This window comes from Salmo trutta, chromosome 31, assembly GCF_901001165.1.
Source record: "Salmo trutta chromosome 31, fSalTru1.1, whole genome shotgun sequence".
In the NCBI taxonomy this organism is placed as follows: domain Eukaryota; kingdom Metazoa; phylum Chordata; class Actinopteri; order Salmoniformes; family Salmonidae; genus Salmo; species Salmo trutta.
In genome coordinates this window covers 40,689,793-40,705,763 of record NC_042987.1, presented here as the reverse complement: position 1 = coordinate 40,705,763, position 15,971 = coordinate 40,689,793, and the positions used below count along the sequence as shown (strand labels likewise).

The 15,971-nt window shown below is 46.3% G+C and overlaps 1 protein-coding gene across 1 annotated transcript in view; it reads right to left on the bottom strand.

Moving 5' to 3' along the window:
* ptprma (protein tyrosine phosphatase receptor type Ma) overlaps positions 1-15,971 on the bottom strand; it is a 286,344-nt gene that overhangs the window by 6,327 nt on the left and 264,046 nt on the right. The window contains exons 20-21 of the mRNA XM_029724694.1: positions 5,212-5,289; positions 4,203-4,229 (exon numbers count right to left, since the gene is read on the bottom strand). Coding sequence (XP_029580554.1) covers positions 4,203-4,229; positions 5,212-5,289 — 105 coding nt within the window. The remainder of the gene's footprint in view (positions 1-4,202; positions 4,230-5,211; positions 5,290-15,971) is intronic.

Sequence of the window (15,971 nt, the reverse complement as noted above, 5' to 3'; positions counted from 1 at the left end):
TCTCTCCGTCTCTAACTGTGTCTCTCTCCGTCTCTGTCTCTGTGTATCTCCGTCTCTGTCTCCCTCTCTCTGTCTCCCTCTCTGTCGCTCCATCTGTCGCTCTTGCTCTGTCTTTCTCACTCTCTCTCTCTCCCTCTCTCTGTCTCCCTCTCTGTCTGTCTCCCTCTCCCTCTCTCTCTGTCTCCCTCTCCCTGACTGTTTATCTCTCCGTCTCCCTCTCCCTCTGCCTCCATCTCTGTCTCCTCTCCGTCTCCGTCTCCCTCTCTGTCACTCACCCTGTCTCTCATAGAAGGCCAGCATCCCTTTATCGCCTCTTCACTGGGGTTTTGCGGGTACTATTTAATGAAGCTGCCATTTGAGGACTTGTGTTTCTCAAACTAGACACTCTAATGTACTTGTCCTCTTGCTCAGTTGTGCACCGGGGCCTCCCACTCTTTCTATTCTGGTTAGAGCCAGTTTGCGCTGTTCTGTGAAGAGAGTAGTACACAGAGTTGTACGAGATCTTCGGTTTTTTGGCAATTTCTTGCATGGAATAGCCTTCATTTCTCAGAACAACAATAGAGTTTCAGAAGAAAGTTCTTTGTTTCTGGCCATTTTGAGCCTGTAATCGAACCCACAAATGCTGATGCTCCAGGGACTCAACTAGTCTAAAGAACACCAGTTTTATTGCTTCTTTAATCAGAACAACAGTTTTCAGCTGTGCTAACATATTTGCAAAAAGGGTTTTCTAATGATCAAATTTGCTGTTGTTCTGGGATTGATTTGCACTTTTAGCACCAAAATACGTTCATCTGTAGGAGACAGAACGCGTCTCCTTCCTGAGCGGTATGACGGCCACGGTGTTTGTACTTGCGTACTATTGTTTGTACAGATGAACGTGGTATCTTCAGGCGTTTGGAAATTGCTCCCAAGGATGAACCAGACTTGTCGAGGTCTCCAATTGTTTTTCTGAGATCTTGGCTGATTTCTTTTGATTTTCCCATGATGTCAAGCAGAGGCACTGAGTTTGAAGGTAGGCCTTGAAATACATCCATAGGTACACCTCCAATTGACTCAAATGATGTCAATTAGCCTATCAGAAGCCTCTAATGCCATGACATAATTTTCTGGAATTTTCCAAGCTGTTTAAAGGCACAGTCAACTAAGTGTATGCAAACTTCTGACCCGCTGGAATTGTGATACGGTTGTTGGAAAAATTACTTGTGTCATGCACAAAATCGATGTCCTTACCGACTTGCCAAAACTATAGTTTGTTAACAAGAAATGTGTGGAGTGGTTGAAAAACAAGTTTTAATGACTCCAACCTAAGTGTATGTCAACTTCCGACTTCAATTGTAAGTGGTTGATCTCTCTCTGTTTATAAGTGGTTGATCTCTCTCTGTTTATAAGTGGTTGATCTCTCTCTGTTTATATAAGTGGTTGATCTCTCTCTGTTTATAGAAGTGGCTGATCTCTCTGTTTATAAAAGTGGTTGATCTCTCTTTTTATAAAAGTGGTTGATCTCTCTCTCTCTATGTACATATAAGTGGCTGATCTCACTCTCTTTGATTATATAAGTGGTTGATCTCTCTCTCTGTATAAGTGGTTGATATCTCTCTCTCTGTCATTTTCTGTTATTAAATGGTTGATCTCTCTCTCTGATTATATAAGTGGTTGATCTCTCTCTCTCTGTTTAAATAAGTGGTTGATCTCTCTCTTTGTCTTTATAAATGGTTGATCTCTCTCTCTCTCTATTTACATAAGTGGTTGAACTCTCTCTAAGTTAATAGAAGTGGTTGATCTCTCTCTGTTTATAAAAGTGCTTGATCTCTCTCTCTCTGTTTATAGAAGTGGTTGATCTCTCTCTCTCTGTTTATATAAGTGGTTGATCTCTCTCTCTCCCTGTCTCTGTTTATATAATGGTTGATCTCTTTCTCTCTGTCTCTCCTTAAATAAGTGGTTGATCTCACTCTACATATAAGTGTTTGAACTCTCTCCATTTATATAAGTGGTTGATGTCTCTCTGTTTATAAGTGGTTGATCTCTCTGTTTATAAAAGTGGTTAATCTCTCTCTGTTTATAGAAGTGGTTGATCTCTCTCTCTCTGTTTATAAGTGGTTGATCTCTCTCTGTTTAAGTGGCTGATCTCTCTGTTTATAAAAGTGGTTGATCTCTCTCTTTGTTTATATAACTGGTTGATCTCTCTCAGTTTATATAAGTGGTTGATCTCTCTTTCTCTATTTATATGTGGCTGATCTCTCTGTTTATAAAAGTGGTTGATCTCTCTCTCTCTCTGTTTATATAAGTGGTTGATCTCTCTCAGTTTATATAAGTGGTTGATCTCTCTTTCTCTGTTTATAAAAGTGGTTGATCTCTGTTTATATAAGTGGTTGTTCTCTCTCTCTGTTTATTTTAGTGGTTCATCTCTCTCTGTGTTCATATTAGTGTATCAGAGTGACTTTACAGGTGACTGTAGTAACAGTGGACATGGCGATAGGAGCTGGCTGCCACACCTGTCCGCAACTACACCTCCCTTTCTTACTCAACTACACTCCCCCTTCCTCCAAAACTACACCATCCCTTCCTCCCCACCTACACTCCCCCTTCCTCCTGAACTACACATCCCTCCTCCCCAACTACACCCCCTTCCTCCAAAACTACACCATCCCCTCCTCCCCACCTACACTCCCCTCTCCTCCTGAAGTACACTCCTCTCCTCCGGAAGTACACTCCCCTCCTTCCAAACTACACTCCCCCTCCTCCCCAACTACACTCCCGCTCCTCCCCAACTACACTCCCCCTCCTTCCCAACTACGCTCCTCCTCCCCAACTACACTCCCGCTCCTCCCCAACTACACTCCCGCTCCTCCCCAACTACACTCCCGCTCCTCCCCAACTACACTCCCGCTCCTCCCCAACTACACTCCCGCTCCTCCCCAACTACACTCCCCGCTCCTCCCCAACTACACTCCCGCTCCTCCCCAACTACACTCCCGCTCCTCCCCAACTACACTCCCGCTCCTCCCCAACTACACTCCCGCTCCTCCCCAACTACACTCCCGCTCCTCCCCAACTACACTCCTCCTCCTTCCCAACTACACTCCCCCTCCCCCCCCAACTACACCCCCCCCCCTCCCCAACTACACTCCCCCTCCCCCCCAACTACACCCACCCCCCTCCCCAACTACACTCCCCCTCCTTCCCCAACTACACCCACCCCCCTCCCCAACTACACTCCCCCAACTACACCCACCCCCCTCCCCAACTACACTCCCCTCCTTCCCAACTACACCCACCCCCCTCCCCAACTACACTCCCCCCCAACTACACCCACCCCCCTCCCCAACTACACTCCCCCTCCTTCCCAACTACACCCACCCCCCTCCCCAACTACACTCCCCCCCAAACTACACCCACCCCCCTCCCCAACTACACTCCTCCTCCTTCCCAACTACGCTCCTCCTCCTCCCCAACTACACTCCTCCTCCTCCCCAACTACACTCCCCCTCCTCCCCAACTACACTCCTCCTCCTTCCCAACTACGCTCCTCCTCCTCCCCAACTACACTCCCCCTCCCCCCTCCCCAACTACACTCCCCCCCAACTACACCCACCCCCCCTCCCCAACTACACTCCCCCCTCCTCCCCAACTACACTCCCCCCTCCTCCCCAACTACACTCCCCCTCCACCCTAACTACACCTCCCCCCCTCCACCGTAACTACACCTCTCCCCTCCCCCCCAACTACACTCCCCCCTCCTGGCCATCTTCTCTCCCCCCTCATCCCCAACTACACCTCCCACCTTCTCCCCACTTACACCTCCCCAGTCCATCCCAACTACACTCCCCCCACATCCAGTCCACATGTCTGACCATGCATATGAGAGGTCAAACATGTTACATAGGTGACATCACAACGCACAGCATGGGTGAAATCACACGCAGTGAGGATGGAATGGAGAGAAGCCAGCCTCAGCCCAGGGCGGGGATAACCACAGAGATAGACAGGGAGGAAGAGGAGGAGGACGAGGAGGAAGCAGCAGGCAGGTATGGAGGTGAGGAAGCCATCATCAGTAACAGAGCTGTTCCCTCCCAATACTTTACTGTATGTATATAGAAATAGGTTTTCTTTGTCAAAGTCTTAATGATAAAGCAAGTTAAACGGTGAATCCTATAATACACTCAGCAGAAATGGATATAGTGGTAAAAAAAGACGTGTCTCACCTAAGATAGCAGTTGGCACAAAGGGATCTGTTCATAACCCCAAAACAAGTGCAGAAGTTGGAGGAAGAAGAGGAGGAGGAAGAGGAGAGAAAATAGCAGTAAATAAAAGCATGCAAGAAAAGAGGAGAGCTAAATACCAGAGCAAAGTGAATGTGATTGTAGATAGGGAGGAGGAGGAGGAGGAGGAGGAGGAGGAGGAGGAAGAAGAGGAGGAGGAGGAGGAAGAAGAGGAGAAGGAGGAGGGGGAAGAAGAGGAGGAAGAGGTGGAGGAAGATGAGGAGGAGGATGAGAAGGAGGAAGAGGAAGAGGAGGAATAGAAGGAAGGAAGCGGAGGAAGAGAAGGACGAAGAAGAGGAGGAAGAAGAGGAAGATGGGGAAGAGGAGGAGGAGGAGGAGGAGGAAGAGGAGGAGGAAAAAGAGGAAGAGGAGGAGGAAGAGGAGGAAGAGGAGGAGGAGGAGGAGGAAGGGGAGGAGGAGGAGGAAGAAGAGGAAGAGGAGGAAGAGGAGGAGGAAGAAGAGGAGGCGGAAGATGAGGAGGAGGAGGAGGAGGAGGAAGAAGAGGAGGCGGAAGAGGAGGAAGATGAGGAGGAGGAAGATGAGGAGGAGGAGGAGGAAGAGGAGGAATAGAAGGAAGAGGAAGAGGAGGAGGAAGAGAGAATGACAAAACAATACAGTCTTATAGCAGGAGACAGAAGAGCTGCTAAACACAGAGAGATAGAAGACCAAACGCACGTTGAACAGTAGATAAGGCTAGAAATATAGTAAATAAATAAATACAATTAATATAGTACATTCACACACAGACGATGTTGGTTATCATTAATGCATAGACTTTCGATTCATTTCAATCAATCAAAAAACACATTATTAATGCAACAAACACACACGGGACTAAAGCTAAACTTAAGTTAGCTCTCATTTCCCAACCATTGACTTGTACTCTCCGCTATCTACTGTGATCCCACTATGGCAGAATGGTGAAGACCAGAGGTGGAGTAAAGGTGTTTACCTGGGTAGTAGGACTTGAGAAGCGTTGTACTGAGAGTATTAGACTTATTCAGGGTGAAGGAGGAGGGAGACGACGGAGCTAGAGACAGAAAACAAATCATCAACTTACAATCTGAACAGAATCATAGGACCAGAACATATCATAGACCAGAACATATCATAGACCAGAACATATCATAGACCAGAACATATCATAGACCAGAACATGACTAATGTGAATCATAGGACCAGAAAATGACTAATGTGAATCATAGACCAGAACATGACGAATGTAAATCATAGGCCAGAAAATGACTAATGTGAATCATAGGACCAGAACATAAAACATTTGAATCATCAGATAAGCAGACTCATAACACAATACATAGTAATACATAGCAATAAATAGTAATATATTTAGGTTGTCAGTGCTGAACACTAGGTAGTGGAAGTCAAAGAGCCATACAACAATAAGGTTAGAGTTTTGGACATGTCTATTGACCATGTCATCTAGGACCAACACCATGTCATCTAGGACCAACACCATCTAGGACCAACACCTTCTAGGACCAACACCTTGTTATCTAGGACCAACACCATGTCATCTAGGACCAACACCATGTCATCTAGGACCAACACCATGTCATCTAGGACCAACACCATCTAGGACCAACACCTTCTAGGACCAACACCATCTAGGACCAACACCTTGTTATCTAGGACCAACACCATGTCATCTAGGACCAACACCATCTAGGACCAACACCATCCTCTCTCATAAATGCCATCTGTGTGTGTTTGCAGTTTTTTCTAGCTTTCCCTGTAGCTCAGTTGGTAGAGCATGGTGTTTGCAACACCAGGGTTGTGGGTTCGATTCCCACGGGGGGCCAGCACAGAAAAAAAAGAAAAAAAAAATGTATGTAATGAATGCATTCACTACTGTAAGCCGCTCTGGATAAGAGCGTCTGCTAAATGACTAAAATGTAAATGGAATCTAGGACCAACACCATCTAGGACCAACACCATCTAGGACCAACACCATGTCATCTAGGACCAACACCATCTAGGACCAACACCATGTCATCTAGGACCAACACCATCTAGGACCAACACAATGTCATCTAGGACCAACACCATCTAGGACCAACACAATGTCATCTAGGACCAACACCATCTAGGACCAACACCATGTCATCTAGGACCAACACCATGTAATCTAGGGCTAACACCATCTAGGGCTAACACCATCTAGGACCAACACCATGTCATCTAGGACTGACACCATATAGAACCAACACCATCTAGAACCAACACCACATAGGAACAACACCACCCGGTCTCGTGTGGCTCAGTTGGTAGAGCATGGTGTTTGCTACGCCAGGGTTGTGGGTTCGATTCCCACTGGGGGACCAGTACGGGGAAAAACATGTATGAAATGTATGAACACGATGTCATCAATTACCAACACCATGCCATCTAGGACCAACACCATCTAGAACCAACACCATCTAGGTCCAACACCATGTCATCTAGGACCGACACCATGTCATCTAGGACCATCACCATCTAGGACCAACACCATGTAATCTAGGACCAACACCATCTAGGACGAACACGATGTCATCAATTACCAACACCATGTCATCTAGGACCGACACCATGTAATCTAGGACCAACAACATCTAGGACCAACACCATGTCATCTAGGACCAACACCATCAAAAACCAACACCATGTCATCTAGGACCAACACCATCTAGGACCAACACCATCTAGGACAACACCATCTAGGACCAAGACCATGTCATCTAGGACAAACACCATCTAGGACCAACACCATGTAATCAAGGACCAACACCTCGTCATCAAGGACCAACACCATGTCATCTAGGACCAACACCATGTAATCTATGACCAACAACATCTAGGACCAACACCATGTCATCTAGGACCAACACCATCTTGGACCAACAACATCTAGGACCAACACCATGTCATCTAGGACCAACACCATCTAGGACCAACACCATCTACGACCAACACCATGTCATCTAGAACTAAAATCATCTAGGACGAACACCATGTCATCTAGGAACAACACCATCTAGGACCAACATCATGTTATCTAGGACCAACACCATGTCATCTAGGACCAACACCATCTAGGACCAACACCATCTAGGACCAACACCATCCAGGATGAACACCATGTCATCTAGGACCAACACCATCAAAAACCAACACCATGTCATCTAGGACCAACACCATCTAGGACCAACACCATCTAGGACCAACACCATCTAGGACCAACACCATGTAATTTAGGACCAACACCATGTCATCTAGGACCAACACCATGTCATCTGTGCCCAACACCTTGTCATCTGCGACCAACACCTTGTCATCTGCGACCAACACCTTGTCATCTACGACCAACACCTTGTCATCTAGGACCAACACCATCTAGGACCAACACCATCTAGGACCAACAACATCTAGGACCAACACCATGTAATCTAGGACCAACACCATGTCATCTAGGACCGACATCATCTAGGACCAACACAATCTAGGACCAACACAATCTAGGACCAACAACATGTCATCTAGGACCAACACCATCTAGGACCAAGACCATGTCATCTAGGACAAACACCATCTAGGACCAACACCATGTAATCTAGGACCAACACCTCGTCATCAAGGACCAACACCATGTCATCTAGGGCAAACACCATGTAATCTAGGACCAACACCATCTAGGACCAACACCATCTAGAACCAACAACATCTAGGACCAACACCATGTCATCTAGGACCAACACCATGTCATCTAGGACCGACACCATCTAGGACCAACACCATCTAGGACCAACAACATCTAGGACCAACACCATGTAATCTAGGACCAACACCATGTCATCTAGGACCAACACCTTGTCATCTGTGACCAACACCTTGTCATCTGTGACCAACACCTTGTTATCTAGGACCAACACAATCTAGGACCAACACAATCTAGGACCAACAACATGTCATCTAGGACCAACACCATCTAGGACCAACACAATCTAGGACCAACACCATCTAGGACCAACACCATCTAGGACCAACACAATCTAGGACCAACAACATGTCATCTAGGACCAACACCATCTAGGACCAACACCATCTATGACCAACACCATGTCATCTAGGACCAACATCATCTAGGACCAATACCATGTAATCTAGTACCAACAACATGTCATCAAGGACCAACACCATGTCATCTAGTACAAACACCATGTCATATAGGACCAACACCATCTAGGACCAACACCATCTAGGACCAACACCTTGTCATCTGTGACCAACACCTTGTCATCTGTGACCAACACCTTGTCATCTGTGACCAACACCTTGTCATCTAGGACCAACACAATCTAGGACCAACACAATCTAGGACCAACACAATCTAGGACCAACAACATGTCATCTTGGACCAACACCATCTAGGACCAACACAATCTAGGACCAACAACATGCCATCTAGGACCAACACCATCTAGGACCAACACCATCTAGGACCAACACCATGTTATCTAGGACCAACACCATCTAGGACCAACACCATCTAGGACCAACACCATCTAGGACCAACACCATGTCATCTAGGACCAACACCATCTAGGACCAACAACATCTAGGACAAACACCATGTAATCTAGGACCAACACCATGTCATCTAGGACCAACACCATGTCATCTAGGACCAACACCATCTAGGACCAACACAATCTAGGACCAACAACATGTCATCTAGGACCAACAACATGTCATCTAGGACCAACACTATCTAGGACCAACACCATCTACGACCAACACCATGTCATCTAGAACTAAAATCATCTAGGACGAACACCATGTCATCTAGGACCAACACCATGTTATCTAGGACCAACACCATGTTATCTAGGACCAACACCATGTTATCTAGGACCAACACCATGTCATCTAGGACCAATACCATCTAGGACCAACACCATCCAGGATGAACACCATGTCATCTAGGACCAACACCATCAAAAACCAACACCATGTCATCTAGGACCAACACCATCTAGGACCAACACCATCTAGGACCAACACCATCTAGGACCAACACCATGTCATCTAGGACCAACACCTTGTCATCTGTGACCAACACCTTGTCATCTGCGACCAACACCTTGTCATCTGCGACCAACACCTTGTCATCTAGGACCAACACCATGTCATCTAGGACCGACACCATCTAGGACCAACACAATCTAGGACCAACACAATCTAGGACCAACACAATCTAGGACCAACAACATGTCATCTAGGACCAACACCATCTAGGACCAACGCCATCTAGGACCAAGACCATGTCATCTAGGACAAACACCATCTAGGACCAACACCATGTAATCTAGGACCAACACCTCGTCATCAAGGACCAACACCATGTCATCTAGGGCAAACACCATGTCATCTAGGACCAACACCATCTAGGACCAACACCATCTAGGACCAACACCATCTAGGACCAACAACATCTAGGACCATACCATGTCATCTAGGACCAACATCATGTCATCTAGGACCAACACCATCTAGGACCAACACCATCTAGGACCAACATCATCTAGGACAAATACCATGTAATCTAGTACCAACAACATGTCATCAAGGACCAACACCATGTCATCTAGTACAAACACCATGTCATATAGGACCAACACCATCTAGGACCAACACCATCTAGGACCAACACCATCTAGGACCAACGCCTTGTCATCTGTGACCAACACCTTGTCATCTGTGACCAACACCTTGTCATCTGTGACCAACACCTTGTCATCTAGGACCAACACAATCTAAGACCAACACAATCTAGGACCTACAACATGTCATCTTGGACCAACACCATCTAGGACCAACAACATGCCATCTAGGACCAACACCATCTAGGACCAACACCATCTAGGACCAACACCATGTCATCTAGGACCAACACCATCTAGGACCAACAACATCTAGGACCAACACCATCTAGGACCAACAACATCTAGGACCAACAACATCTAGGACCAACACCATCTAGGACCAACACCATCTAGGACCAACAACATCTAGGACCATACCATGTCATCTAGGACCAACATCATGTCATCTAGGACCGACACCATCTAGGACCAACACCATCTAGGACCAACAACATGTAGGACCAACACCAAATAGGACCAACAACATGTCATCTAGGACCAACACCATGTAATCTAGGACCAACAACATGTCATCTAGGACAAACACCATGTCATCTAGGACCAACACCATCTAGAACCAACACCTTGTCATCTAGGACCAACACCATCTAGGACCAACACCATGTCATCTAGGACCAACACAATCTAGGACCAACAACATGTCATCTAGGACCAACACCATCTAGGACCAACACCATCCAGGATGAACACCATGTCATCTAGGACCAACACCATCAAAAACCAACACCATGTCATCTAGGACCAACACCATCTAGGACCAACACCATGTAATCTAGGACCAACACCATGTCATCTAGGACCAACACCTTGTCATCTGTGACCAACACCTTGTCATCTGCGACCAACACCTTGTCATCTAGGACCAACACCATCTAGGACCAACACCATCTAGGACCAACAACATGTAATCTTGGACCAACACCATCTAGGACCAACAACATCTAGGACCAACAACATGTCATCTAGGACCAACACAATCTAGGACCAAAAACATGTCATCTAGGACCAACAACATCTAGGACCAACACCATGTAATCTAGGACCGACACCATCTAGGACCAACACCATCTAGAACCAACACCATCTAGGTCCAACACCATGTCATCAATTACCAACACCATGCCATCTAGGACCAACACCATCTAGAACCAACACCATCTAGGTCTAACACCATGTCATCTAGGACCGACACCATGTAATCTAGGACCAACAACATCTAGGACCAACACCATGTCATCTAGGACCAACACCATCAAAAACCAACACCATGTCATCTAGGACCAACACCATCTAGGACCAACACCATCTAGGACAACACCATCTAGGACCAAGACCATGTCATCTAGGACAAACACCATCTAGGACCAACACCATGTAATCAAGGACCAACACCTCGTCATCAAGGACCAACACCATGTCATCTAGGACCAACACCATGTAATCTATGACCAACAACATCTAGGACCAACACCATGTCATCTAGGACCAACACCATCTTGGACCAACAACATCTAGGACCAACACCATGTCATCTAGGACCAACACCATCTAGGACCAACACCATCTACGACCAACACCATGTCATCTAGAACTAAAATCATCTAGGACGAACACCATGTCATCTAGGAACATCACCATCTAGGACCAACATCATGTTATCTAGGACCAACACCATGTCATCTAGGACCAACACCATCTAGGACCAACACCATCTAGGACCAACACCATCCAGGATGAACACCATGTCATCTAGGACCAACACCATCAAAAACCAACACCATGTCATCTAGGACCAACACCATCTAGGACCAACACCATCTAGGACCAACACCATGTAATTTAGGACCAACACCATGTCATCTAGGACCAACACCTTGTCATCTGTGCCCAACACCTTGTCATCTGCGACCAACACCTTGTCATCTGCGACCAACACCTTGTCATCTACGACCAACACCTTGTCATCTAGGACCAACACCATCTAGGACCAACACCATCTAGGACCAACAACATCTAGGACCAACACCATGTAATCTAGGACCAACACCATGTCATCTAGGACCGACATCATCTAGGACCAACACAATCTAGGACCAACACAATCTAGGACCAACAACATGTCATCTAGGACCAACACCATCTAGGACAAACACAATCTAGGACCAACAACATGTCATCTAGGACCAACACCATCTAGGACCAACACCATCTAGGACCAAGACCATGTCATCTAGGACAAACACCATCTAGGACCAACACCATCTAATCTAGGACCAACACCTCGTCATCAAGGACCAACACCATGTCATCTAGGGCAAACACCATGTAATCTAGGACCAACACCATCTAGGACCAACACCATCTAGAACCAACAACATCTAGGACCAACACCATGTCATCTAGGACCAACACCATGTCATCTAGGACCGACACCATCTAGGACCAACACCATCTAGGACCAACACCATCTAGGACCAACACCATGTAATCTAGGACCAACACCATGTCATCTAGGACCAACACCTTGTCATCTGTGACCAACACCTTGTCATCTGTGACCAACACCTTGTTATCTAGGACCAACACAATCTAGGACCAACACAATCTAGGACCAACACAATCTAGGACCAACAACATGTCATCTAGGACCAACACCATCTAGGACCAACACAATCTAGGACCAACACCATCTAGGACCAACACCATCTAGGACCAACACAATCTAGGACCAACAACATGTCATCTAGGACCAACACCATCTAGGACCAACACCATCTATGACCAACACCATGTCATCTAGGACCAACATCATCTAGGACCAATACCATGTAATCTAGTACCAACAACATGTCATCAAGGACCAACACCATGTCATCTAGTACAAACACCATGTCATATAGGACCAACACCATCTAGGACCAACACCATCTAGGACCAACACCTTGTCATCTGTGACCAACACCTTGTCATCTGTGACCAACACCTTGTCATCTGTGACCAACACCTTGTCATCTAGGACCAACACAATCTAGGACCAACACAATCTAGGACCAACACAATCTAGGACCAACAACATGTCATCTTGGACCAACACCATCTAGGACCAACACAATCTAGGACCAACAACATGCCATCTAGGACCAACACCATCTAGGACCAACACCATCTAGGACCAACACCATGTTATCTAGGACCAACACCATCTAGGACCAACACCATCTAGGACCAACACCATGTCATCTAGGACCAACACCATCTAGGACCAACAACATCTAGGACAAACACCATGTAATCTAGGACCAACACCATGTCATCTAGGACCAACACCATGTCATCTAGGACCAACACCATGTCATCTAGGACCAACACAATCTAGGACCAACACAATCTAGGACCAACAACATGTCATCTAGGACCAACAACATGTCATCTAGGACCAACACTATCTAGGACCAACACCATCTACGACCAACACCATGTCATCTAGAACTAAAATCATCTAGGACGAACACCATGTCATCTAGGACCAACACCATGTTATCTAGGACCAACACTATGTTATCTAGGACCAACACCATGTTATCTAGGACCAACACCATGTCATCTAGGACCAACACCATCTAGGACCAACACCATCCAGGATGAACACCATGTCATCTAGGACCAACACCATCAAAAACCAACACCATGTCATCTAGGACCAACACCATCTAGGACCAACACCATCTAGGACCAACACCATGTAATCTAGGACCAACACCATGTCATCTAGGACCAACACCTTGTCATCTGTGACCAACACCTTGTCATCTGCGACCAACACCTTGTCATCTGCGACCAACACCTTGTCATCTAGGACCAACACCATGTCATCTAGGACCGACACCATCTAGGACCAACACAATCTAGGACCAACACAATCTAGGACCAACACAATCTAGGACCAACAACATGTCATCTAGGACCAACACCATCTAGGACCAACGCCATCTAGGACCAAGACCATGTCATCTAGGACAAACACCATCTAGGACCAACACCATGTAATCTAGGACCAACACCTCGTCATCAAGGACCAACACCATGTCATCTAGGGCAAACACCATGTAATCTAGGACCAACACCATCTAGGACCAACACCATCTAGGACCAACAACATCTAGGACCAACACCATGTAATCTAGGACCAACACCATGTAATCTAGGACCAACACCATGTCATCTAGGACCAACACCTTGTCATCTGTGACCAACACCTTGTCATCTGTGACCAACACCTTGTCATCTAGGACCAACACCATCTAGAACCAACACAATCTATGACCAACACAATCTAGGACCAACACAATCTAGGACCAACAACATGTCATCTAGGACCAACACCATCTAGGACCAACACAATCTAGGACCAACAACATGTCATCTAGGACCAACACCATCTAGGACCAACACCATCTATGACCAACACCATGTCATCTAGGACCAACACCATCTAGGACCAACACAATCTATGACCAACACCATCTAGGACCAACACCATCTAGGACCAACACAATCTAGGACCAACAACATGTCATCTAGGACCAACACCATCTAGGACCAACACCATCTAGGACCAACATCATCTAGGACAAATACCATGTAATCTAGTACCAACAACATGTCATCAAGGACCAACACCATGTCATCTAGTACAAACACCATGTCATATAGGACCAACACCATCTAGGACCAACACCATCTAGGACCAACACCATCTAGGACCAACGCCTTGTCATCTGTGACCAACACCTTGTCATCTGTGACCAACACCTTGTCATCTGTGACCAACACCTTGTCATCTAGGACCAACACAATCTAAGACCAACACAATCTAGGACCAACAACATGTCATCTTGGACCAACACCATCTAGGACCAACACAATCTAGGACCAACAACATGCCATCTAGGACCAACACCATCTAGGACCAACACCATCTAGGACCAACACCATGTCATCTAGGACCAACACCATCTAGGACCAACAACATCTAGGACCAACAACATCTAGGACCAACACCATGTAATCTAGGACCAACACCATGTCATCTAGGACCGACACCATCTAGGACCAACACAATCTAGGACCAACACAATCTAGGACCAACACAATCTAGGACCAACAACATGTAATCTAGGACCAACACCATCTAGGACCAACACAATCTAGGACCAACAACATGTCATCTAGGACCAACACCATCTAGGACCAAGACCATGTCATCTAGGACAAACACCATCTAGGACCAACACCATGTAATCTAGGACCAACACCTCGTCATCAAGGACCAACACCATGTCATCTAGGGCAAACACCATGTCATCTAGGACCAACACCATCTAGGACAACAACATCTAGGACCATACCATGTCATCTAGGACCAACATCATGTCATCTAGGACCGACACCATCTAGGACCAACACCATCTAGGACCAAAAACATCTAGGACCAACACCATGTAATCTTGGACCAACACCATGTCCTCTAGGACCAACACCATGTCATCTGTGACCAACACCTTGTCATCTGTGACCAACACCTTGTCATCTAGGACCAACACCATCTAGGACCAACACAATCTAGGACCAACACAATCTAGGACCAACAACATGTCATCTAGGACCAACACCATCTAGGACCAACACAATCTAGGACCAACAACATGTCATCTAGGACCAACACCATCTAGGACCAACACCATCTAGGACCAACACCATCTAGGACCAACACCATGTCATCTAGGACCAACATCATCTAGGACCAATACCATGTAATCTAGTACCAACAACATGTCATCAAGGACCAACACCATGTCATCTAGTACAAACACCATGTCATCTAGGACCAACACCATCTAGAACCAACACCTTGTCATCTAGGACCAACACCATCTAGGACCAACACCATGTCATCTAGGACCAACACAATCTAGGACCAACAACATGT